Source organism: Piliocolobus tephrosceles, chromosome X, assembly GCF_002776525.5.
Source record: "Piliocolobus tephrosceles isolate RC106 chromosome X, ASM277652v3, whole genome shotgun sequence".
Classification (NCBI taxonomy): domain Eukaryota; kingdom Metazoa; phylum Chordata; class Mammalia; order Primates; family Cercopithecidae; genus Piliocolobus; species Piliocolobus tephrosceles.
Genome location: NC_045455.1, coordinates 18,349,031 through 18,377,016, shown reverse-complemented (window position 1 = coordinate 18,377,016; position 27,986 = coordinate 18,349,031). Strand labels below are relative to the sequence as shown.

Below are 27,986 nucleotides of genomic sequence, written 5' to 3'. Positions count from 1 at the left end.
GGGGACAGTGGGCGGAGGCAGGAGGCAGAGCCGCGGGGTTGGGAGTGCGGGGGTCGCGGCGCAGAGTGGGAGCGCTAGAGCGAGCAGGGCTGCAGCGGGCGGCATGGCTAGCACGGCTTCGGAGATCATCGCCTTCATGGTCTCCATCTCGGGCTGGGTACTGGTGTCCTCCACGCTGCCCACCGACTACTGGAAGGTGTCTACCATTGACGGCACGGTCATCACCACCGCCACCTATTGGGCCAACCTGTGGAAGGCGTGCGTTACCGACTCCACGGGCGTCTCCAACTGCAAGGACTTCCCTTCCATGCTGGCGCTGGACGGTCTGCATCCCCGCGGCCCCCGCCCTCGGCCCTCCCTCCTCGATGGCTAGCCCGCTGGGCGCCCTCTGGTCCCCAATACTCCCAGCGGGACCCCCGGACTGGACTCCTCTGAGGCCCGCCCCGTCCCTCTCCACAGGGCCTCAGGGAGCCGGGGACGGTCCCTGGTGCCCGTCCTCCCCTGACGGCTGTCTCGCGGGGCGCCTGTTCGAGCCCGGGACCCCGGGAGGGGGGACACGCAGACAGGCCCGGGTTGGTGACTCCCAGGCGTCGGGGGATGGGGGAGCTTTGCCGTCCTGAGAGTCGAGGACGCGGCTGCCCCTCCACCCCCCATATCTTGGTGACCGCTGGGACCCACAGTTCATGCTGCAGGGACTTGTCTCCTCCCCCTCCCCTACGTTCCCCGAAGGCTGGGTTCCGATGAAAACGGTGTCGTTGCAAGCCAAATCCGCTTGTCCTGCCCTCCCTTGAGCCATTTCGTTGGTTCTTTTAAAAGTAGGCGGGGGTGGGGGGTGCGAGGTTGGAAGGGGGAAAACATATTGCAGGGTTGTTGTTTCCCTTTAAAGAGCTTCTACAAACTTGTCCGCCGAGGCAACACTGCAAACACTGCCTCCGAGTTTCAGGAAAATAATAGCTCTTGCGGTGCCGCAGTGAGTCGGCAGAGGGTAGGGAATCTTGGGCCGTGCGAGCGTGGCGCCCAGGAGCTGACCAGTTCTGCATCCGAGTCCCCGGTTGCCTGCTGCTGTCCTGGGTTATTCCTTTGTAGAGGTTCACCTGCGTCGCTCCGGTTAGGCCTTATGCTGGTAGCAGCTGGTGGATATTCACACAGAACTCTGGCTCTGTTGAGTTTCAAGACAACAGCGGATGTCAGCCCGTTCCCAGTGATTGCCCAAGTTCTAGGCTCTTTGCTTCCAGGATTTTACAGCAAACGGATCCCGGCAGAAACTTAAGAGGAGTTATTTACGTTACGTATTTCTAGATTTCAGGTGTTTCTTTTTCTTTTATTACTTGCAGTTTTTGTTTACATAGCTGTGTAAATGAAAGAAAAGAATTGATTCCTCTAAGATGGGGTTTGCCACGAAAAGCAAACTGTTGCTCAACGTGGTATTTGATGGAACCTCCGTATAAAGAATACACATCTAGTTTTAGAAGGGTGGCGCCCGGGTCCGTGTCCTGTTGGGTAAAATAAGCAGCCAGAACAGTGTTTATTCCCCCAGCATTACCGTTGAGTTTTCTGTGGTTTGTAGAGCACACATTCAGGTAGATGAACAGGCATTCTCTTGTTTCTGTGGTTTATAGTCGGCAATACGTTACCGTCCTCTGAACACTCTTCTGTTGTAACACTCTTCCATTGTTCCCTGAGACACTGCCAGATAGGTATGCTTCCTTCTGTAGGGCAGCTGGGGGACAAAGGAGAGAAGGAAACAAATGCTCTATGAATATTATTAAGTGCAGAATAATAAAGTTTTCTCTTACATGTGTGCAGTGAGAGTGGAGCTGGTACCATACCTATTTGGGGGCAGATCAGGGAGTGAAGAGGAAGTAGAAACAGTTGTCCTGGTTAGGAGAGCAGAGAGGAGTGACATTTATATGCCATCCAACTTGCAAAATGGTCTTCCTGTGTGCTCATGTGACTAAAAAATGACTTTTAAAAACATAAATGGCATGACACTACCTACTGTTGTACAACACTTTAAATTATAATTTTCCAAGTCAGTAGTTAATAGAAGTGACTCTGCGTAACTGACGCATGGTATATTCATTAAACTGCATAAAATGGCTTAGTTAACCATGGATCCATTGTAGACATTGGACCTTTTCCAGCTTTTCTTTGTTGGTGATGCTTTACTGAAAATCTTTATATTCACCTCTTTGTACGTGTGTATATTTCTGTAGACTCCATTCCACTGAGACATGGTTTTGTGAGAACAGTAGAATACACATGCATTTTAATATTCAGTTCAGACTGTCAAATTACTTTCCACTGACAGTGTATGAAAGTATCTGCTTCTCCACATTCTCACCACTCTGTTAATCCAGTTTTTGTTGTTGGTTTTTTGTTGTTGTTTGTTTGTTTGTTTGAGATGGAGTTTTGCTCTTGTTGCCTAGGCTGGGAGTGCAATGGCACACAATCTCAGCTGACTGCAACCTTCACCTCCCAAGTACAAGTAATTCTCCTGTCTCAGCCTCCCAACTAGCTGGGATTACAGGCATGTGCCACCATACCCAGCTAATTTTTTTGTATTTAGTAGAGACAGGGTTTCATCATGTTAGGCTGGTTGCGAACTCCTGACCTCAGGTCATCCATCCTCCTTGGCCTCCCAAAGTGCTGGGATTACAAGTGTGTGCCACCATGCCCGGCTATCTTGTTATCACTTTAGTTGGAATTTCCCTTATTGCCATGGTCAAAATCACAGGTTATAAAAATGGTCAAAACCCATCTTATTATATATTTACTGATGATTTGTTTTTTTCTCTTTTGTGAATTGGTATCCATATCTTAGGCCCATGGTTCTGTTGTTTCTTTGTGGTTTTGATGATTTGTTCCGTCCTTGATTTGCTATGAAGGTTGCAATTTCACACCATTTTTTGTCTTTTAAATTTATGGTGCCTTTTCTCATACAGGACTTTGAAATTTGTAATAGAATCATACATATCAGCCTGTTTTTTGATGACTTTGCCATCTGTGGCTTAAGAGGGCATTTCTTACCGCAAAACAAACTTACTTTTCTGCATCACTCAGAATAACATTTTGGAGGGTTAAATCACGCAACTGTGTTTTCCTGTGCAGGGGAAGTTGATTCCCCCACCTGCAAGTGGAAGCTTCCAGGGTAGGGCCCCTCTGTTTGTCCTCTCTACCTTGCATTCCCAGGGCAGCCATATCTGGTGGGTGCTGGTCCTGACATTGCCTTTGGGAAAGTTGCCATGGTGGCCTGAGTAGAACAGCCCTGCCCTTAAACCCACGCATGAGCTCTAGATTAGGAAGACAATCCAGGAAGGGAGAGAGAAGGCTCATGACTCTTGCCTATCTTGTGTTAGGTGGAAGAACTCTTGGAGTCAAACGATGAGCTCATTATTCTGAATTTCTTTTTTTTTTTTTTTTTGGAGACAAAGTTTCACTCTGTCCCCTAGGACAGAGTGCTATGGCATGATCTCTGCTCACTGCAACCTCCGCCTCCCTGGTTCAAGTGATTCTCCTGCCTCAGCCTCCTGAGTAGCTGGGATTACAGCCACACCTGGCTGATTTTTGTATTTTTAGTAGAGATGGGGTTTCACCATGTTGGCCAGGCTGGTCTCGAACTCCTGACCTCAAGTGATCTGCCCGACTCTGCCTCTCAAAATGCTGGGATTACAGGCGTGAGCCACACGCCCAGCCCTAAATTTCTTATATAAAGAAATCTCTGATTCCCCTCCCCTAGGGGTATCATTGCCACTTGTTTTCCTTATAAGGAAAATGAGGCCTAGCAAAGCTATATGTCTAGATTTGATGTTATGCCATGTTAAGAACCCAGCTCTAATTTCTGCTTAGAATCCACTGTAGTATTATAATATGAAGGGATGCTTTGATGACTTTCATACTACTCAGCAGACACCCATGTTATTCATCCTGTGAAGGAGGTGCTGCTATCCCTGTTTTACAGATGAGAGAACTGAGCCTCAGAGAGATTAGGTCCTATAACCAAGGGCATACCTCGGGTAAATAGAAGCACCAGAGGTGAAACTCAGAGCTCCTGCCCTTCTCATACCACTGTTCTCTCAAAGGATTTGCAGAAGTACACAAAGCTACCAGGAAAATAAAAGCACATTCTTTTTTTCCCGCCCTAAAAAAAAAAAAAAAAAAAAAAAAAAAATCCATCAACTAGCACAGGTGCTATTAGCAAATTGTCTCCACCTAGTGGATGTTTTCGTTTTTTGCTGCTTTGCAATTGAAAATAAAGTACACATAATTTGGAAAACACTTAACTTTTAAGGAACACCTTGAAGGTTTCCTCCAACAGAGTTCATTAATTTAAAGTCGCTGTATTTTACTATTTGAAAATTTCACAGTTGAATGAGCTTGTGATTTCTGTTTATTGTTAACCCATACTCCTTTCAAAGTACCACTTGAACTTCAGCTGAGAATAATTTTCAGCCAGCTTGTTTTTAGTGTATGCCATCTATTTTTTCTAGTGGGAATGCTTGCCATTTCTCCCAGGAGAACTAACTATAAATTATACTTCAGAAAACTTCTAAATAAATATGTTCATGCCTCAGCACCTTAATGTGTTAATTAGCTATTAACAGTGTCAGTAAATTAGACCTGTCAAAAATAATGGCCTCCTTGACTAGGTTTTTACTACCACTTCTCCTGCTGGTGTTACTTGTAAGTTTTGCCCTCAGGAACTGTTAAAAAGCAAGGCTGTAGAGGTCTGCTTTGCAAAAGATGAACTCTGAAAGGGTTTGTTGGAACCATCTTGGCTCTGACCTGTGGGTGTTGTAAGAACTGGTAGCTTTAGAACACGGAGAATTTACAAATCTCAGGCTTACGAGCAACTCCATTACATTTATGGTTGGCAGGGGAGTTTATCCTCGGCTCTTTGCTCTCTCTTTCAGAAAATCTGGCCAATAATTGTCCTTGTAAATTGCCTTCTTTGTGCATGCGCAAAATTAGCAAGTTATTGCTACTGTTCATGCTGGAGAAAGGTACCTCACTTTCCAAATCCGGGTTCTGGTTGGCACAAAAGAAGGACCTGACCAGATCAGAATCTGCCCTGCCCACTTCTCTCATGCTTGTGTCAAGAGACCAAAGCGGGTCCTGCTGCCAATACCAGGGCTGAGACAGGGCATCTCAGAGTGAGAAACTTGGGACAAATGTTGTAAGTGGTGATTACATAAAGTTTAAAGACTACTGTTATTTTCCCTGTCATATTAAGGATCAAATTGGTTGGCCTGGAATTCTTCCCACTGTTTATCAGCTGGGAAATGCATTCTGCGTTCTAAATGACCAGATTGTCTAATTTAACCTTTGGTAAATTCCTGACAACTTGCACTTTCTGTTAACAAAGCATGGAAGATAACTAAAGGAAATGCCAGTTAGGGTACATGCTAATGTTTCCTGGGAGTATATATAAATAGATGAGTCCCCCATGTTTTTGTTTATTTAATGACTGCAGTCAGGGCCAGTTATAAAACCTCAAAACCATAGATTAAAATGAATTTCACAAGAAGAGTGAAACCACACTGTCCGAGTAGCCCTGGTGGCAAGTGATGAACCAGTCTGGGTTATCCTCGCAGGCTCTCTTGAATCTTGTAAGGGACTGACAGGCTTCCCCTCTCTGTCTTGCCTCTACCTGCTGTCTGGGCTCTGGCTGGGGAACTTGAGGACTGAAGTTTAAAATAGAGCTGGTTCAGCATTTGGCAGCGGAGACCCAAATAGCCCTGCAGCACAATGTTTGCTATGAAAGAAGCCTTCATTATCCTGTTTTCCTAAAAATAAGTTTGTTTTGCTGTTTTTGATAGCCACGGTGTTAGTGAAATTGTTTTTTGTATGGAAATTGTTCACACTACACAATAGAAGGTGACTGTCCTTGCAGTCTGCATCTGTGGGAGTCTAAAGTGTTTACAATTAAGTAGAGCAGCTCCGGTTTTCTCTTAAAAAATGGGTCCAAGGAATAGGATTAAAACTTCATTCTTTTCCAAAGAAACACAGACTGGGGCCAGGTGCGGTGGCTCATGCCTCTAATCCCAGCATTTTGGGAGGCTGAGGCAAGAGGATCACTTGAAGCCAGGAATTTGAGACTAATCTGGGCATAATAGCGAGACCCTGTCTGTAGAAAAAATTTAAAAATTAGCCACAGGTGGTGGCAAGCACCTATGGTTTCAGCGACTCAGAAGGCTAAGGCAGGAGGATCTCTTGAACCCAGGAATTGGAGGCTGCAGTGAGCTATGATGATGCCACTGCACTCCAGGCTAGGTAACAAAAGTAAGACCTTGTCTTAAAAAAAGAAAAGAAAAAGAAGAAACTGAACTGGAGACCACTAGTCCGTACTCCCTAAATTCATGATTATCATGATCTCGGAATTATTATTTACTGTGGCTGTGCTTGAACACCAATAATAAATGACTCGTCATATATTGGCACACGAGAGGTTTTTTCCAGTTAAAAAGTTTAATTCCAAATGTAAATCTGATGTAGGTATATATGTTCATTTGCTTAGCAAATATTTACTTACACCCAGTATGTGCTACTATCACTATTTTAGATTGAAATATGGCATTGTTTCAGGCTGAAATGAAAATGACTTATGTGGTAAAAGCTTATTAGTTTAAATCCTGTTAATGTAAAAGCCTGGACAAAAGCTACACTGAAGTTTACCCTGTAGCCTGGCTGTGCAAATAAAAATACGTGACTAAGAAAAAGAATAACACAGGAAGGATGAACAAACGAACTCACAGAACATACTTTTTAGGATACTTTAAAGGCATTCATTTATAGGAGAACAGTTGACTTAATCACTATAAATTACTCTTCTACAAAATAGTGCTTTTTAAAACCCAGTTTTATTATATATGCCCTGAAAATAATAGTACTTCACTAAAATATTCCCTTAGACCTCCCTTGGTTCATAATGATATTCCACTAATATTGGAAGGTTTGACCCTTTGGAGCTCTTTCTGCTGCCCAGTTATAAATCTTATCATTTGATAATGTCAAAACCATTAAAACACATTTTTAAGGTCCAATGAGCAGAGGAGCTACAGAATTATGATGGTGGCGGATGATGTTTTTTCACAGACAAGGCAATGTTGTATGGAATCTGTAGTCTGATTTGGGATAGAATCCATGTCTGCTACTTTCTAACTCACCTCTGGTAAGTCACATAACTTTTGTGGTGCCTCAGTTTCCTCATCAGTGAATATGGAAATAACACTGAGAGATCTGTCCTGAGGATTCCGCATAAACTGCACTTCACAGTGTGTGACCTGGAACAGGCACTCCCTGTGGATTAACTTGCTTTCCTTTCTTGCTTGTCTTGCCACATGTTTTCACCCTTACAGTTATCTGTTTGGAAAACAAACATCCAGAATGACAATGTAAAATGAGGATTTCTCCCTGGACAGCCACATGCTTATGTAACGTAAATGACCTACTCTAATTGCAGGTTATATCCAGGCATGTAGAGGACTTATGATCGCTGCTGTCAGCCTGGGCTTCTTTGGTTCCATATTTGCGCTCTTTGGAATGAAGTGTACCAAAGTCGGAGGCTCCGATAAAGCCAAAGCTAAAATTGCTTGTTTGGCTGGGATTGTCTTCATACTGTCAGGTAAATAGTAACTTTCTTCCAAGCAAGGTAATTGATGATGTTAATGAAATCACACTAACCATAGTGCTTTCCCTCTGATACTTGTTAGGGCTGTGCTCAATGACCGGCTGTTCCCTATATGCAAACAAAATCACAACGGAATTCTTTGATCCTCTCTTTATTGAGCAAAAGTAAGTACTCCTCTCTGTCTGTTTCCAGCTCACAGGAAATGTATATAAATTAATATTCTCAACCAAGGGACATGAATTTCCTATATGACTTTTGAAAGTAAGACATACTGATAAATGGTAACTGATGACATCATTCAAGATTAAATGTGTTATATGCCACATATGCAAAACATACATTTAATTACTTTGCTAGTGTTGCAGTGTCTTGTCTCTAAGCAGTTCAAGGCATCAAATTTAGAACAATAAACTTCATCGTCGGCTGTACATCATGAAACTGAGGTCAAGTAGAGGAAAAGTGAAAGATGTCAGATGGGGAGGAAAGAATGATGCGGCATGCGAATAGAAAATTAAAAGCTTGTCTCGATTGCTGCTCACTCAAAATATTTGCCAGAAGATAGTTTCTGGGTCTTTTAAATTTGCTGTATTAACTATTGTCTTAACAAGCTCCACCTAATAAGCCTTTATAAAGAAACTGTGCATGATGCAAGGTTTTTGAAAAATGTTGTAGGAGCACGGCGCCTTTACCCAATTGTGGTTGGTCGGTCTTGCAGATGAATGCTTTGGAATTAACAGATCGGTTTGCTTGTTGGTGTTGTTTTTAAACTATGGGCTGTTGCTTTTTATAGTTTCCCTAGGCTTATTTATTTGGATTGGGAAAACCCCAGGGATACCAAATCAGAATTAATATATTAAATATTTTGTCTTGCCTAAGAATATATCTACATCCCTCTTTAGGAAGCCTCACATATATATGTATGTGTGTATTGCTATCATTGAGGCTAGTAATTTTATTTTAGACTTCAGGTCAAATTTTATAGAATTTTTAAGGAGTATATTACTGAAATAGCTGGTCAGCTGGGCTTTTTTTCTAGTGGTTTTAGGAATCTTCAGGAAATTGATGTTCTAGTTCTAAGTGTACCTTATGCATAAATAGTAAATCTTATATCATGAAATATAATGAAAATAATAGCTAGTGCCTGTTGAGTCCCCACCAGGAGCCAAGCAGAGCACTGCAAATATTATTTTATTATGTTATGTTATTTTATTCTTAAAACAACCTTATAACCTTATTAAGTAGGTCCTCTTGGTACTCTTTCTTTAAATTGAGGAAAGAGGCCAAGTAATGTGTTCAAGGGAACTTGGACCAAACTAGTAGGCTGATTGAACTCTGATTCAAACCAGGCAGTTGAACTTCAGAACACTGGCTCCTAAAATGCATGATTTATAATATTCCACTATTTTGTAACTTTTGTGACAATATTCTATATATACTGTTCATCAACTTTCGTTCTTTTTTTTTTTTTTTTCTGAAGAGATAGGGCCTCTTTCTGTCACTCAGGCTGGAGTGCGGTGGTGTGATCATAGTTCACTGCAGCCTTGCGCTCCTGCGCTCAAGTGATCCTCCCGCCTCAGCCTCCCGAGTAGCTGGGACATGTATGTGCCACCAAAACTGGAAACTTTTTTTTTTTTTGAGATGGAGTTACTGCTCTTGTTGCCCAAGCTGGAGTGCAGTGGTGCGATCTCGGCTCACTGCAACCTCCATCTTCCAGGGTCAAGGGATTCTCTTGCCTCTGCCTCCTTAGTAGCTGAGATTACAGGCACGCACCACCATGCCCAGCTAATTTTTTTTGTATTTTCAGTAGGGACAGGGCTTCGCCATGTTGGCCAGGCTGGTCTCGAACTCCTGACCTCAGGTGATCCGACCGCCTTGGCCTCCCAGAATGCTGGGATTACAGGCATGAGGCATTGCGCCCGGCCCCGGATAATTTTTCCATGTTTTAATGGAGACAGGTCTTGCTATGTTGCACAGGATTGTCTCCAGCTCTCGATCTTCAATGATCCTCCTGCCTCAGCCTCCCAAAGTACTGGGATTACAGGCATAAGCAGCCATGCCCAGCCTTTTCTAGACATTTAAAAATCGTTTTTATTCAGAAATTTTATTAAATGGGAAACAAAAACAAATGTTTTAGATCCCAATATAACTTTTTTATCCCCTGCCTATGATACAAAAATATGTCCTGATTTATTTTCTCCTGACTTATCTTTCAAATGAGATTTGCACAGATGTACATGGCTGCAAACATTGAAATGAAAACCAAGGCTGTATTTCTGAAGCTTAGAAATATTTTAATATTTAAATGAAATAATTGTATTTAAATGATACATTTTTATTTTAGGGTTTGACATCATAAATATGCAACAAACCTGTGTTTCTCATGGTTTATTTTATTAAACACATTGCTCACTCTTCTACATTATCTTTCCTATATTACTGGTTTTATTTTCCTGACAATTATTAAGGATATCTTTGTCTAAATCTTAACAATCATTGGAATCTTTCCTCACATAGTCAAGGCTAATTTGTGTACAAACAATAACTTAAACCTATCTTCGTGTGACTGTTTTCTGTGCTTGCTATAGCTCAGTCACCTAATTCAGTGTAGTGCCATTGGAATTTCTTATTCTCTTTTCAGATTTTGATTAAACTCAGTTCAGTAATTAGGTGCTGTGAGAAGTTTTCCTCTTTTTCAACCTCTTAGTGCTACATTGAGCTATTCCATTCTCATTAGCTTCTCGGAATTTCTCTTTCCATTTCTTCTCTTCTCTCTCTCTTTCTCTCTCTCTCTCTCTCTCTCTGTATTCTCGTCTGTAAAACAAAGATAATAATAGTACCCCTCTCACGGAATTGCTGTGAGAGTTGGGAGAGATATATATATATATGATTGGCACAGAGCAAACACCTTATATTAGTTTTTATTGTGTTATATTAACTATTATGAAGATTGTTTTTTAATTCTGTATAGTATGTAAGATGTGGCTTATCTTTATAGATGCCTTTATTAGCTCTTTTCTGAGGTGGCTTAAATATATAACACCTACAATTCGCCAATTTACCTAATGTAATTAAAAGCACAAGAACCAGGGGTCATGAAAAACAGCACTGCTTATCCATTGGTAATATTTACAAATAACAGGCCCTTTGCATCAAGGTCTATAGAAAATATAGACTATACAAAACCTGATATTGAGAATGAGTTGACTCCTTGAGATTGGGGCTTTCTCTCCTTCATCTCTGTTTTCCCTGCAGTGACTTTCACAAAGGTCCTCCATGATTTCAACAAAATCCAGCTGGATCAAGGAATTATCAAGGCCTGAGAATTGTAGATACCATCAGATTCTAATTACCCACAATGATAGAAAACAGGCATTAAAATGACATGACACCCACAAGAACTCACACCTCATTTAAACAAAATACACTTGTATAAAAACTAATAAATTAACATGACTTCATTTGGTTTCCCATTATCAATACCTTCTAGTAGAGGGGATAAAAACTGGGAAGATGAATAAGTTATAAATTGGCTACCAGCACAAAATGAACTGATTTCCTAGGTCTGAAATGTCATCTTTAAAGCAATATTTTATTTTGGCTTATTCTAGGGATAGCACTTCTTTGGCTAGATTTGCTGGAATTTGATAATTGATGCTTCTGGTTTTGTTTGTATGTGAACTTAGAGAGGAATACGTTGTAGAATCAAAGCTTGTGGCACGGCCAGCCCTAGAAGGGCTGGGATGTGGAGGATGCCACTGTAAGAATGTTCTATGTCTTTGGTGTCTTAATCAGCTGGCATGAGAATTAAGTTCCTTGAGGTCAGAAAACATCTATACAACTCTATCTTCTTTGCCTAGCACAGTACCTAGAAGGGAAATTCTTGTCTGTAGACCTAGTCCTTTCAGAATTAGCAGAGATAATTGTTGTCTCAGTGGACAGAGGGAGCCTTCCAGAGGATGGAGCAAGAAAGCTCTCTTCTTCCCATTATTATCTTACATGAATCTTACAAAAACTAGCTGCCACTAAATACCATCTCTCCCTGCAGGAGCATGTGTGTTTGGACCCTTAGGAAGCGCAGTGAGAAACAGCTACTTGCCACATGTTCTAGTTTAAATTTCTGGTGAGCAAATACTTGCTCTCCAATACCCAAACCCTAAAACTTTGGAAAACAGTTTAGATCTCAGAGCACGGTTTTGTTGTTCTTGCTTTGCTGTTGCTGTTTTTATCCTTTAGATTTGTATGCTGTGTTAATTGGATCTTCTTTGTAGATTTCCAGGACAACTCTATGTAAGGCATATCTTGCTTGCCCAAGTTAGGAAAACACAACTAAGCTCATGAACCAAGTTCCCGCTACATTCCTGCTATATGCAAGGAACTCAGCAGGGAGCTTCGTTGATGAGAAAAAAAATGAGTGGCTTCTTGCATGGAATTGGAGTAAAGATTGCAGCAGGCACACAACAGGTGGTATTGCACTTTGTGTTCAGTGGCTAGTTCCTCTAAAAGCCCTTCCTTTTCCACCACATATTTGGGAAGATTTTTCTTCCAACCTACAATCATTTGACAGAACTGCAATCTGTAAAGAGTTTCATCGTGTTCTGCTATTTCCCTGTTTTTCCCTTTTGTTTTGCTTTCTTTCATTCGAGCTATGACTATGTTTGATGACTCCAGCATGAGCTCTTGCGGAGCCTTGAAAACTGTTTTTCAACTCTTCCCTTTAGGCTGTGTCAAACTAACTTCCTCCTTATTATTAAAACAAAACCTAACAAAACTGAAAAAAAAAAATTTCCTACAAGCTTGTAGTAATAAGTACTCCTTAGCATGATTCACCATACCAGGATGTTGAAATTTAATTATGTTATTCCCACCATTGTTTTATTGTCCAAACCACTAACTTTCTGAATGTCCTGCTTTGTTTTCTTATATAAACTATTGCAAGTAAGAATTGATCAACATTAAGAAACTTCTTTTCAAATCATGCAAAGTTATACATCTTAACCGATTGCTCTGGCTGAGGAAGTAGAACAGAATTGTTATCTTAGACTTATTCTTTTTTTTTTTTTTTGTATATGAGATTTACTGTTAATATTTTGGCCCAGATATTCTTGTGTTGGGTTCTTATCATCCTCTAGGCTTTTTTATTTCCAGACTTTTCAAAATCACGTCACACTTCTCATTCCTGGCATATATTTGGTTTCTATGTTAGGATTTAAGCTTTACATAGATAAAATCTTTTCACCATTGTGGCTATTTAGTAGTTAGAAATAAACAACTACCTGCTTGCTTTTTTTATTATTATTTAAGTTCTAGGGTACATGTGCACAACACGCAGGTTTGTTACATAGGTATACATGTGCCATGTTGGCTTGCTGTACCCATCAACTCGTCATTTATATTAGGTATTTCTCCTAATGCTATCCCTCCCCAAGCCCCCCACCCCCTGACAGGCCCCAGTGTGTGATGTTCCCCGCCCTGTGTCTATGTATTCTCATCGTTCAGTTACCACTTATAAGTGAGAACATGTGGTGTTTGGTTTTCTGTCCTTGTGATAGTTTGCTGAGAATGGTTTCCAGCTTCATCCATGTCCCTGCCAAGGACATGAACTCATTCTTTTTTATGGCTGCATAGTATTCCATAGTGTATATGTGCCACATTTTCTTAATCCAGTCTCTCGTTGATGGACATTTGGATTGGTTCCAACTCTTTGCCATTGTGAATAGTGCTGCAATACATACATGTGCATGTGTTTTTATAGTAGCATGATTTATAATCCTTTGGGTATATACCCAGTAATGGGATGGCTGGGTCAAATGGTATTTCTAGTTCTAGATCCTTGAGGAATTGCCACACTGTCTTCCATAAAGTTTGAACCAATTTACACTCCCACCAACAGTGTAAAAGCATTCCTATTTCTCCACATCCTCTCCAGCATCTGTTGTTTCCTGACTTTTTTAATGATTGCCATTCTAGTTAGGCATGAGATGGCATCTCATTGTGGTTTTGATTTGCATTTCTCTGATGACCAGTGATGATGAGCATTTTTTCATGTGTCTGTTGGCTGCATACATGTCTTCTTTTGAGAAGTGTCTGTTCATATCCTTTGCCCACTTTTTGATGGGGTTGTTTGTTTTTTTCTTGTAAATTTGTTTAAGTTCTTTGTAGGTTCTGGATATTAGCCCTTTGTCAGATGGGTAGATTGCAAAAATTTTCTCCCATTCTGTAGGTTGCCTGTTCACTCTGATGATAGTTTCTTTTGCTGTACAGAAGCTCTTTAGTTTAATTAGATCCCATTTGTCTATTTTGGCTTTTGTTGCCATTGCTTTTGGTGTTTTAGTCATGAAGTCTTTGCCCATGCCTATGTCCTGAAGGTATTGCCTAGGTTTTCTTCTAGGGTTTTTATGGTTTTAGGTCTTACATTTAAGTCTTTAATCCATCTTTAGTTAATTTTTGTATAAGGTGTAAGGAAAGGATCCAGTTTCAGCTTTTACATATGGCTAGCCAGTTTTCCCAGCACCATTTATTAAATAGGGAATTCTTTCCCCATTTCTTGTTTTTGTCAGGTTTGTCAAAGATCAGATGGTTGTAGATGTGTGGTGTTATTTCTGAGGCCTCTATTCTGTTCCATTGGTCTATATATCTGTTTTGGTACCAATACCATGCTGTTTTGGTTACTGTAGCCCTGTAGTATAGTTTGAAGTCAGGTAGCATGATGCCTCCAGCTTGGTTCTTTTGGTTAGGATTGTCTTGGCAATGCAGGCTCTTTTTTGGTTTCATATGAACTTTAGAGTAGTTTTTTCCAATTCTGTGAAGAAACTCATTGGTAGCTTGATGGGGATGCCACTGAATCTGTAAATTACTGTCAGCAGTATGCCATTTTCACGATATTGATTCTTCTTATCCATGAGCATGGAATGTTCTTCCATTTGTTCGTGTCCTCTTTTGTTTTGTTGAGCAGTGGTTTGTAGCTCTCCTTGAAGCGGTCCTTCACATCCCTTGTAAGTTGGATTCCTAGGTATTTTATTCTATTTGAAGTAATTGTGAATGGGAGTTTACTCATGATTTGGCTCTCTGTTTGTCTGTTATCAGTGTATAGGAATGCTTGTGATTTCTGCACATTGATTTTGTATCCTGAGACTTTGCTGAAGTTGCTTATCAGCTTAAGGAGATTTTGGATTGAGATGATGGGGTTTTCTGAATATACAATCATGTCATCTGCAAACAGGGACAATTTGACTTCCTCTTTTTCTAATTGAATACCCTTCATTTCTTTCTCTTGCCTGATTGCCCTGGCCAGAACTTCCAACACTATGTTGAATAGGAGTGGTGAGAGAGGGCATCCTTGTCTTGTGCCAGTTTTTGAAGGGAATGCTTCCAGTTTTTGCCCATTCAGTGTGATATTGGCTGTGGGTTTGTCATAAATAGCTCTTATTATTTTGAGATACATTCCATCAATGCCTAGTTTATTGAGAGTTTTTAGCATGAAGAGCTGTTGAATTTTGTCAAAGGCCTTTTTTGCATCTATTGAGATAATCATGTGGTTTTTGTCGTTGGTTATGTTTATGTGATGGATTATGTTTATTGATTTGTGTATGAACAACTGCCTACTTTCAGATAAATTATCTCATTCTTGTCAAGTTGAATGGACACTAGACAATGTAAGAAGTAAATTTCTAGATTATACAGATTTTCCTGGGTAAGGATGAAAAGAATATTGACCTCATCAGGTGACCTTGTCAAGATATTTAATTTCTCTCTTCTATACTTATTATAATTTAATACACTATGGATGTTTGTTTATTTAAGTTTACTCCATTCATGAGGTTATTTGGAGGATGAACTAATGTTGGTAGCAATCTCACATATTCTCAGATAGGAGATTCCAGATAAGTGCCAAGCGGTAAGAACAAAACAGAGTTCAACTGTTAAATATTAAGAAAGTGTTATGCAGTGGTCTCAGTTTGTTCAGAAGTAGTGTAGGCCACCTCAGATCACCAGAATTACTTTGATGCTTTTTGTTACGCTAGCATGATATAAAAATCTGCTTGGGAAGTAAATATTTGGCACTCTCTTTTGTTTTTACTGACTAGTGTGTGACATCATGATTTCTGCCAGTGTGCCCTGCTTTCTGGTAATTCAGCTCTTACCTCCATTGCTCCTCTCCTTTTCACATCCTGGCTAACCTCTGATCAACCTTCAGAACCTGCATTCTTGGTGGGGTGTCCCTGTTTTGGGTGCTCCCTTTCCACCTCAGGCTTCCATCCTAACCCTACTGGGTAGTTTACACCTGCTTATTTATTGGCTGGTCTCCTTAACAAGACCACAAGCATCTAGAAGTCGAAACGATGTGTAGCTCACTTTGGAATATCTTGTAAAGGACCCATGCTCCATGATCCTTACAGCAAGGACGGTAAATCCGCAGTGATGTAGGACTGTCTGCCTGTCTGCATCTCTCCTAGAATGGTAAGATGGAGCATGCTTGTGGTGATCGCCTAAAGCAACAGGGAGAGGCAGCATGGCACACTGTTCAAGAATAAGTACTCTGGATCCAGGCTGCCTGAGAGTAAACCTTCGCTCTGTCACTTTCTAGCTGTGTAACCTTGAAGAAGTTACTTATCCTTTCTGTGCCCAGTGCCCTTCATCAGGAGAATAAGGATAATACATACTAGGAGGCTGTTGTCAGGATTAAATGAGATAGTATACTTCAACTGTTTAGAATCATGGTAGTTCATAGTAAACACTTACTCAATGCTAGCTAATATTTTTAGGGATACTGACCCTAATGCAGAGTTTACTAATGTATAGTATATTACCTTATGTAGTCTATTAAGGTTAGCCACAGAGAAATGTATGTTGAAATGTTGGAGACCTAGTAGAAGAGATAATCGTTTTAAGACACTTAGCTCTCAAATAGAAGGCACATTTGAAGGGGACCTAACACGAAACCATAAGGCTTGGCTGGGTGCAGTGGCTCATGCCTGTAATCCCAGTACTTTGGGAGGCCAATGTGGGTGGATCATTTGAGGTCAGGAGTTCGAGGCCAGACTGGCCAACAAGGTGAAACCCTGTCTCTACTAAAAATACAAAAATGAGCTGGGTGTGGTGGCGGGTGCTCATAGTTCCAGCTACTCAAGAGGCTGAGGCAGGAGAATCACTTGAACCCGGGGGGGTGGAGGTTGCAGTGAGCCAAGATTGCACCACTGCACTCCAGCCTGGGCAATAGAGGGAGTGAGACTCTGCCTCAAAAAATAAATAAATATATATAAAATAAAATAAATAAGGCTTGTGTAATTTAAAAATTGTTGGTCACCTCTGTCATAGCATTGAGTTAGAGATAAGTAATAATTTAAAGTTGTCAACTGGATACTCTTGGTTCGATTCTAAAATATGTTCAGGTAGGTTACTTGAAGACTGAATAAAATGTCAGATACACTTTTGATTGACCCAAGATTCTTTTACTGCAAGTCCATCTGTATATTTTTACCTCAACACAAAGCCATGTACACCCACATCCACACACAGATTCTTGACCCAAGCTTAGCAATACTGGCCATGCCCTAAGGCATCTCAGGACAGTATTTGTTATTTTAGGAATTTCCCATCTTGAAGCACAGCCTTCTCTGTGATATCAGTTTATTCAGACTTAAAAGTCTGCATGTAAACCTGTTATTGTGCCTACTTTAAGTAATATGACTCAGTGCCTCATTTCTCACTTACAGCCAAGCAAACTCCCCAATTATCCACACACGAATGGAGATGTGGCATGGATGGTGCTAAGCAACAGATTTGTTTTTGAATTGAACTATGTGACTCTGGGACCACGAGATGTTCCTTTTACATTACAGTTTACTTTGGCTAACAAAGATTAGCCAAGATTAGATTTAGTCCTACTGTGGATGATTTTTAAATTTCTGTGAATAATTTTCAAGAATTAGTAGTCCTGTGTAGACACTCACTGATCATTTTACATACTATTAGAGAGGCAGGTGGTGGAGAGGAGAAGGGTGAGGTTTTGGAGTTTGACTCAGCTCTGATCCTGGCTGAATCCTCATCCTTGCTCTTCTGTTATATTAGGTAGAGTGCAGTTGCCTTGACTGGATAACAGAGGTAGTATTTCCTGTTCTGAATGTTAAGAGGATGAGAGAAGATAAAATATTGGGGAGATACTGGCCCAAAGATGTGAAATTTCAGTTAGACAGGAGGAATAAAATACATACATAATTTAAAAATGTATATATACACACACATATATATACATATGTGTGTGTGTATACATAGAGAGACCAGTTTTATATCTATTTATAAATTCATTTCAGCATTCCTGATTGCCTAAATATGTTTCCTGAAGTTACCTTTGGACAATGTGTAACATATTAGGTTGGTGCAAAAGTAATTGCAGTGTTTGTTGTTACTTTTAATAGCAAAAACTGCAATTACTTTTGCACAGACCTAATATTTCTGCTTCCCTAATTAGGTAATGAGCTAAATAAAATCCTTGCAACATGTTCATTTTAGAAAATAAAAAGAAAACGTCTATAAAGCATACACCACAGTGACACATGGTAGGTAATCAATCAATGTTACCTGTTATTAATATATGCAACTTACAGAATTCTGAACTACCCTAATGAAAATCACAGCACATGGAAGGATAATGGGCATATGTCTATTACAATCTAGCCACAGAAAAGCAGTTTTTTTTGTTTAGGTAGCCCCTCCCAAATGTCTTTATTTTGGGTTTCCTAAATGTAAGAATTCTCTATCAAGTTTCCATATATAAGTAGACACTTATAATTTAAATTATTCCATCCTACTTTCACCACCATTTGGGAGGCACCTGCCACTATTTTGCAAGTCTTGTTGGATGCCTCCGGTAGGAAGTACTGTGGCATCTGCCAGGCAGTGGGAGAGAACCCAGCAGAGGGGGAGGCTGAGCGTCTCATAAGAGATACTGGACTGTGGCAGCCTCAGAGATACACAGGATAAGTGGGCACCCCACATAACTGGGGCCCGAAAAGAATGAGTTCTATTTTGGGGAAATGCAGGTAATTGCTGTAGAATACTTACTTACATAAAAATAAAATCAATTCATGCAGTTATATAGATCTTGGATTGTATTTAATATAAGACAATGCATTGAATAAAAAGTTTTTTGTTAGACCAATAGAATTCAATTTTGAAATGTTATATTTGATAATATATGAATGTACTTTCTGGATTTTAAACTTTGTAAAAAAAAAACTTACGTAGTTAATTGGAAAATGTGTTTTGGCTGTTACTACTCTTGATTAAAATGAGGAGCAGGATACTGTGTTTGAAAAACACAGTATTTCTCTGATGGCGAGTCATGATGAGCATTTTTTCATGTGTCTGTTGGCTGTATGAATGTCTTCTTTTGAGAAGTGTCTGTTCATATCCTTTGCCCACTTTTTGATGGAGTTGTTTTTTTCTTGTATATTTGTTTGAGTTCTTTGTGGATTCTGGATATTAGCCCTTTGTCAGATGAGTAGATTGCAAAAATTTTCTCCCATTCTGTAGGTTGCCTGTTCACTCTGATGGTAGTTTCTTTTGCTGTGTAGAAGCTCTTTAGTTTAATTAGATCCCATTTGTTGATTTTGGCTTTTGCTGCCGTTGCTTTTGGTGTTTTAGTCATGAAGTCCTTGCCCATGCCTATGTCCTGAATGGTACTACCTAGGTTTTCTTCTAGGGTTTTTATGGTATTAGGTCTAACATTTAAGTCTCTAATCCATCTTGAATTAATCTTCATATAAGGAGTAAGGAAAGGATCCAGTTTCAGCTTTCTACTTATGGCTAGCCAATTTTCCCAGCACCATGTATTAAATAGAGAATCCTTTCCCCATTTCTTGTTTCTCTCAGGTTTGTCAAAGATTAGATGGCTGTAGATGTGTGGTTTTATTTCTGAGAACTCTGTTCTGTTCCATTGGTCTATATCTCTGTTTTGGTACCAGTACCATGCTGTTTTGGTTACTGTAGCCTTGTAGTATAGTTTGAAGTCAGGTAGCGTGACGCCTCCAGCTTTGTCCTTTTGTCTTAGGATTGTCTTAGCAATGCGGGCTCTTTTTTGGTTCCATATGAACTTTAAAGCAGTTTTTTCCAATTCTGTGAAGAAACTCATTGGTAGCTTGATGGGGATGGCATTGAATCTATAAATAACCTTGGGCAGTATGGCCATTTTCACGATATTGATTCTTCCTATCCATGAGCATGGTATGTTCTTCCATTTGTTTGTGTCCTCTTTGATTTCACTGAGCAGTGGTTTGTAGTTCTCCTTGAAGAGGTCCTTTACATCCCTTGTAAGTTGGATTCCTAGGTATTTTATTCTCTTTGAAGCAATTGTGAATGGAAGTTCATTCATGATTTGGCTCTCTGTTTGTCTGTTACTGGTGTATAAGAATGCTTGCGGTTTTTGCACATTAATTTTGTATCCTGAGACTTTGCTGAAGTTGCTTATCAGCTTAAGATTTTGGGCTGAGACAATGGGGTTTTCTAAATATACAACATGTCATCTGCAAACAGGGACAATTTGACTTCTTCTTTTCCTAACTGAATACCCTTTATTTCTTTCTCTTGCCTGATTGCCCTAGCCAGAACTTCCAACACTATGTTGAATAGGAGTGGTGAGAGAGGGCATCCCTGTCTTGTGCCAGTTTTCAAAGGGAATTTTTCCAGTTTTTGCCCATTCAGTATGATATTAGCTGTGGGTCTGTCATAAATAGCTCTTATTATTTTGAGGTACGTTCCATCAATACTGAATTTATTGAGCGTTTTTAGCATGAAGGGCTGTTAAATTTTGTCAAAAGCCTTTTCTGCATCTATTGAGATAATCATGTAGTTCTTGTCTTTGGTTCTGTTTATATGCTGGATTACATTTATTGATTTGCGAATGTTGAACCAGCCTTGCATCCCAGGGATGAAGCCCACTTGATCCTGGTGGATAAGCTTTTTGATGTGCTGCTGAATCCGGTTTGCCAGTATTTTATTGAGGATTTTTGCATCGATGTTCATCAGGGATATTGGTCTAAAATTCTCTTTTTTTGTTGTGTCTCTGCCAGGCTTTGGTATCAGGATGATGTTGGCCTCATAAAATGAGTTAGGGAGGATTCCCTCTTTTTCTATTGATTGGAATAGTTTCAGAAGGAATGGTACCAGCTCCTCCTTGTACCTCTGGTAGAATTCAGCTGTGAATCCATCTGGTCCTGGACTTCTTTTGGTTGGTAGGCTATTAATTATTGCCTCAATTTCAGGGCCTGCTATTGGTCTATTTAGGGATTCAACTTCTTCCTGGTTTAGTCTTGGAAGAGTGTAAGTGTCCAGGAAATTATCTATTTCTTCTAGATTTTCTAGTTGATTTGCGTAGAGGTGTTTATAGTATTCTCTGATGGTGGTTTGTATTTCTGTGGGGTTGGTTGTGATATCCCCTTTATCATTTTTTATTGTGTCTATTTGATTCCTCTCTCTTTTCTTCTTTATTAGTCTTGCTAGCAGTCTGTCAATTTTGTTGATCTTTTCAAAAAACCAACTCCTGGATTCATTGATTTTTTGGAGGGTGTGTCTCTATCTCCTTCAGTTCTGCTCTGATCTTAGTTATTTCTTGCCTTCTGCTAGCTTTTGAATGTGTTTGCTCTTGCCTCTCTAGTTCTTTTAATTGTGATGTTAGAGTGTCAATTTTAGATCTTTCCTGGTTTCTCTTGTGGGCATTTAGAACTTAAAGTATAAAATAATAATAATAATAATAATAATAATAATAATAATAAAAGAAAAACACACAATATTGAAAGATGGCAGAAGACCTGGCTTCTAGCTCTGTGACCTTCAGCAAGGTCACTTCACTTCTCTGGGGATCTTAAAAGGATGAGGTGCTTTCGTTTGTTAAAACCGATCTTGCTTTGTTTTGTGGGGGGGGGGGGGGGGGCTGCTCTTTCCTTTTTCAGCTCCAACATGCCCTGATTCTAATTGGTATCCTCACCTCTTTTTGTGTGGGAAGAAAAGGCAGCCTGAGGGCATTCATTAAAAAATCCCGTGCCCTGAAGCTCTTGAGTCACTGAGAACTTAACCAGGCAGGGAGAGAGAAAATTCCCATCTTTCTGAAATGACAACTAAAAATATGTTGCATTGATGGGTTTTTTATATTTATAAAATGTTTTACTTAAAGTGTACATAAAAGGATGATGGTGTGACAATTAAGAGCTTCGGTTTGGAATCACAGTCTTGGGTTTTAAATCATGGGTCTACCATTTATTTGGCTGAGACATGAAGGAACAAGTAATTTAATCTCCCAGAGCTTTAGTTTCCTCATTTGTAAAATGAGTATAGTAATACGTATCTCCCAGGCTTATGATGAAGACTGAATATCATGTTTGTAAAAAAAAATCTTAGCACACACAGAAAAGTCCTAGTACAATGAGCTGGCAGTAATAGTAGCTGTTGTTAGCATGGACATTGACTTGAACCACATCCGAGTATGTTTGGGAGAACCGTGGTAATGTTTACTTTGCAAAAACATGCTCTTCTTATTGTTTCATCACACTTTACTGTAATTATTGGTTTAATGTCTGACTATCCCCAGTAGACTATACAATCTGGATCTGTGAGCCAGGGCCATGTCCCTCTTATCTGCCCTGAACACCTGATTAGCACAATACCTGGCATGTCATTTCTGTAGAGGTAACCAGAGGAGGTTATACCAGTTCCCCATAGTTGGCAAACTTAAATCAGAATAGGGATTTGGGTGCCAGGAAGACAAAAGTAGGAGGTGAAAATAAGTTGTTCAGCATTCCATTTCCTTAGGATTACTCTAAATGGCTAAAATATGAGTTGAAGTATGAAATGCATCAGAATCAAGGTCTCTAGGTTGGTGTAGCTCTGGCCAGCTCAACATGAAATGAGAGCCATGCACAACAGCCTACAGCACCACATACAGCCGGGTGGAGAGTGACTTCACCTTAGATCTTTATGGTTTCTTCTTTGAGAAAATATAAGTCGTTATCTGTGTTTTAATTTCTGTTAGAAGTAAATTTGTTCCCCATTCCGTTTCTAAAGTCACTTAGTGACGTTGTTAATGTATATTGAAGTTATGCGTGCAGCTTTTGATTAGTCCATCAACCGAGATCCTCTAAAAACAATGTTTTCCTCCATAAATGAAGTTCTGTCCTCAACCTGAAAGTCATGGATATGGATTGGTCCAGTGTCATGTAGATTTGTAACCTTTCAGAATAATTAAGAAACTTTGGTGTTAGTCATAAAGAGGGCACACTCTGAGCAGGAAGGCTGGCCGAGGGCCAGGAGGATATTGTTCACAAAAGACCTGCAACAGAGAATCTGAAATTTGGATAATCTTACCAACGTGTTGAAATCAGCTTCTTAGTGTACCAAAAAGGAAGAAAGATTTCCAGAGACTAAATAAGTCTCCTAATCAATGTGAAAGAATATGTGCCTGGGAACAAACTGGAGTGGATATTATGTTCACCTCTTTCTCAGTCCTGTCTTTCAATAACACACGTCAGTTTTTTTGTCTGTTTATTATTTGTGTTTTTTAATTTTTATTTTTGTGTGTGTGTTTTTTTATTGTACTTTAAGTTCTAGGGTACATGTGCACAACGTGCAGGTTTGATACATAGGTTTACATGTGCCATGTTGGTTTGCTGCACCCATCAACTCATCATTTACATTAGGTATTTCTCCTAATGCTATCCTTCCCCACTAGCCCCCACCCTGTGTCCAAGTCTCATTGTTCAATTCCCACCTGTGGGTGAGAACATGTTGTGTTTGGTTTTGTGTCCTTGTGGTAGTTTGCTGAGAATGATGGTTTCCAGCTTCATCCATGTCCCTGCCAAGGACATGAACTCATCCTTTTTTGTGGCTGCATAGTATTCCATGGTGTATATGTGCCACGTTTTCTTAATCCAGTCTATCACTACTAGACATTTGGGTTGGTTCCAAGTCTTTGCTATTTTGAATAGTGCCGCAATAAACATACGAACACATGTCAGTTTTTGCCAGATACACACAGAGAGGTGTGAATTAAAGTCACTGTTGAGTAAGTTTCTGATACATCTTTCAACAGAAAGAAGGAAAAGTCTCTGAAAGAACATGCCACCAAATTAAAAAAAAAATTCTGCGGTAGACGTATGGTTTCTGAAATCATCTCTAAATGAATACTGTCTATTAAATGTTTGTCTCCAACATAATTCACGCTGAAATTCAAATGGAAATGATTTTTTCCTTGGAATAGAGTCAATATATAGTGACTTAAGATATTTTTCAAAAAGGGCCATGTGTGGTGGCTCACACCTGTAATCTCAGCCCTTTAGGAGGCTGAGGTGGGTGGATCACCTGAGGTCAGGAGTTCGAGACCAGCTTGGCCAACATTGGGAAACCCCATCTCTACTAAAAATACAAAAATTAGTTGGGCATGGTGGCACACACCTGTAATCCCAACTACTCGGGAGGCTGAGGCAGGAGAATTGCTTGAACCCGGGAGGTGGAGGTTTGCAGTGAGCTAAGATTGCACCATTGCACTCCAGCCTGGGCTACACAGTTAGACTCCATCTCAAAAAAGAAAAAGATATATTAAAAGGATATATTTTAAACGATATTAAATATTAATATAAGCTAAACTCATGATTCCTAAATTCCTCCAGAAAGTTTCAATATAGCTTAATGTAGACCCACTTCCTCGTCCGCCTGGGTAATTTGTCCTGTAATTTGTAGTACTACTGTATCTGTGTTTGTAATGCTTCTTTCAGTGAACTCATTGTGCCAAGCTATGCTTATCATTTCTATCATCTTCATCCCCCAACTGGCCACTCTTAATAATTCGATATTTATTTATTTGTAATCAACCATGGTATCTGGCATGGGCACTCTATTTTAGTGAAGTTCAATATTTTCAGAAAAATCTCAGACCATTTTTTCAGGGCATATTTACACTAAGAGTAATATTAAGGTATAGTTTCAGGAGAGAAGATAGCCTAACCTGTACTGGGAGAAAAAAAAGTAGAGAAAAATAGCTAGTGTTGTACAATTACAGTCATCCTATAATAATATACTTCATGCAGAACTTTTCAGTTATGCTCACTCCTTTAGTTTTCTGCAGTAAAAAGGGTGCCAACAGACAGATCTGATGCCATCTTCTAGGATTTCCAGGTGTTTCAGGGGCCAAGTGACATGCACCTCCAGTTTGGCAGGCATGCTGCTTGTTGTCTGTGCATAATCTCATTAAAACAACATAAAAGCAGGGCTGACTGCAGAAATCCAGGGCATCTTTTTCAGATGGGTAACACAATATTTAATGAAAGTATCTTTTCTGAAACTCCCAGTTCAGCATTCCTGATCTGGCCAACTCTTTTTTCACTTGTGGACTTCCTGCTCAGTCCTCCTGTGTGTGTGTGTGTGTCTGTGTGTGAACTAACATGAAAGCAAAAGCAACCTTTCGTTTTCTAACTACAGTCTGCCTACATGATTTGCGCTGTAGAACAGAATAAACAGATAGAAAGCGTGGCAAGGTTAAGGCAGAGTGTGTGTGTGCAGACCAAGGGTGTTTTCCCCACTTATACAAACCCTCTGTCTCTGCCATTGCCCCTTAAGGGAACCCGCTTAAGTTTCTCAGATGCCAGAGCACAGTTAGTGCTCCAGAGCAGAAGGGGGTTCCCCCTAGTTGCAGCTGTTCCTTGCCCCATCGAGCACCCAGATGTCCCAGGAAAGGCAACACAAGAATGAGTAAAGAAAGGGTCACAGAGCAGCATTTATTGTGCACATATACTCCATCCCAACTGGAAATGCACAAGTGGGCCCCGTGTCCCTGATCAATGTGATATGTGTCTTAAAATACTGAGGTTCACTAAAATAGAATGCCAGTGCCAGGTACCATGCATGCTTGATTAAAAGCACACCCTGCTTCCCTGGCTAGTGATGGGCCCATCCTATTACACCACTCTGCCCGCGACTCAGACCACACCAGAAAGCCTGCCCATGTGCAGAGCCAGCGTTCAGAGATAGGGACGCTTCAAGTAGGAGGGGGTGCAGCAAGGCTCAGGACAACCCCAGGCAGCACTGGGTGGCCTCCATCTGATACTGAAGCCTGGCCTTGGCTTTTACTTGGCTCCCCTGCACCCTGGGGATGGAACTAACCTTGGGCCCTGTGTTGCCTTCCCCTGGACCTCTTACTCTCCCCTGGACCTCTTACTCTCTTCTGTGCTATCAAAACAGACCCTCCGACCCTGGCTTTATTTTACACTGAAAAGCACTGAGATTTCTTTTGTTTTGCAATGGAAGTTTATGGGCCCCAAATGAGAGTTACTCTTTATAAAAACAAACAAAAACCTAAAATCAACCTATTCTTCTGGAGAAAGCTAAACAAACATGAGAACACACATAGTCGCTGAGATTTTGGTGTACTTTTCTCATTCCTTGCTCTCTGGGTGAACTGAAAGGATTTCCTCTAGTCCGCTACTGTAAGTGATCTTGCTTTTTGTCCTCAGTAGCACTGTTCATACATTTGTTTCATGGCCTTCCTAGGGAAGGAGTGTTTCGTTTATCTTTGCATCTGCTCCTGCTGTGGTCATCGGCAGAGCACTATGACCTGCCATCTGGGAGATGCGTAATAGTAATTTATCACTAAATGATAGCTATTGATTCATTTCCCCACTAGACTGCAGTGATTAATGACGATTTGCACATAGCAGGTGCTTAGTGAACATTTACTAAATTGAACTAACATGACAGCAAAAGCAACCTTTCGTTTTCTAACTATGGTCTGCCTACATGATTTGCGCTGCAGAACAGAATAGCAGACAGACGGAAAGCTTGGCAAGGTTAAGGCAGAGTGCAGAGGAAAGGTGCTGGCTGAGTCAGGAGACCCTGGCTGTGACTACTTTTGCTTTGACCTTGCCCCCGTGGATGCCCTCATTTCCTTTCAGGATGTTGGGATGGTCTAATGGCTATAAAAACACTTTGGGAAGAGTTTACAGCATTTCACAGCCACAAGGTGTTATTATTTCCTTTACAATTTTCAATAGCAAAAAAACATAATGAGCATTTAGTAAATGTTGACTATCAGTGTTAAATACTGTTTACTCCCCAAATAAGTGAGCTGTAATACTTGTGTAATGCTTTCTCACAGGTATGAATTAGGAGCCGCTCTGTTTATTGGATGGGCAGGAGCCTCACTGTGCATAATTGGTGGTGTCATATTTTGCTTTTCAATATCTGACAACAACAAAACACCCAGGTATGAAAAAGAGACAAAAATGATCTGTTAAAAAGTAGAATGCTATTCTAAATCATTACATGTGGGACAAATTACAGATAGTTCATATGATTCTTAGAAACTTCCAAAATCCAGAATTGGAAAAGGTTAGGAGTACAGTTAATTTTTTGAAGTTTTACCATTATTATATTCCAAAGAAAATTCTGTAAGTAGAAATAAGGGTCTGAATATGAGGACATGTTCTTCTTCACTTTGGCCTCGTCATAATTTTCCTGTAGGTAGGCAGGAATGTTGATGGCCTCCACTAAGTCTCCTGGGTTCCAGGAAGACGAGTTTTAAAACATGATTTTGTAAGAGGATAACTGAACAAATGACCAAGTCATGAGTTTCTTCTGCAGAGATTCTCCATCCCACCAGTTATGCAGACATGACACTGAAAATACTTCTTGGGGCAAGAGAGAAGAAAGCTATCTAAGAAAGAGGAAGACTTACATTTAGATATTGGCAAAGACGGGCTGAAACAGTTTCTTCCCATTTTTGTTTGCCCTATGCGTAGAATAGAACCTACCAAACTATGTTTTACCTTTCAGATACGCATACAACGGGGCCACATCTGTCATGTCTTCTCGGACAAAGTATCATGGTGGAGAAGATTTTAAAACAACAAACCCTTCAAAACAGTTTGATAAAAATGCTTATGTCTAAAAGAGCTCCCTGGCAAGCTGCATCTTGAGTTTGTTATAAAAGCGAACTGTTCACAAAATGATCCCATCAAGGCCCTCCCATAATTAACACTCAAAACTATTTTTAAAATACGCATTTGAAGCATTTGTTGATTGTAATCGATGTAAGTGTTCTTACACAGTTATATACTAATCATTTTCTGTTGTGGCTTTCTATAAAAAATAAACAGGTTATTTACAGGATTTATAAAATGTTTTCTACATTTACTACCAGAAGTCCAAGAAGTATTCGTACTCTGGCCTTTTTAATCATTCATAGATAGAAGTCTTCGTACCCACTCCTTACGTTTCTTTTCATTCATAAACAGGTATATAACGAACAATGTCTTATAAACAGCATGGCGGCAATCTGAGAATATTCCTCAAAAGGTGTCCAGGTTAAATAGACATG

General features: G+C 40.2%; 1 protein-coding gene across 1 annotated transcript; it reads left to right on the top strand.

Moving 5' to 3' along the window:
• The first annotated feature begins 82 nt into the window (after positions 1-82).
• Positions 83-27,781, top strand: LOC111546617 (claudin-10). Its single transcript, XM_026446554.1, has 5 exons — positions 83-323; positions 7,463-7,624; positions 7,713-7,794; positions 26,766-26,873; positions 27,443-27,781. Exons 1-5 carry the CDS (start codon positions 104-106, stop codon positions 27,555-27,557), a joined length of 687 nt encoding a protein of 228 aa, XP_026302339.1. The 5' UTR covers positions 83-103; the 3' UTR covers positions 27,558-27,781.
• Positions 27,782-27,986: the final 205 nt, after the last annotated feature.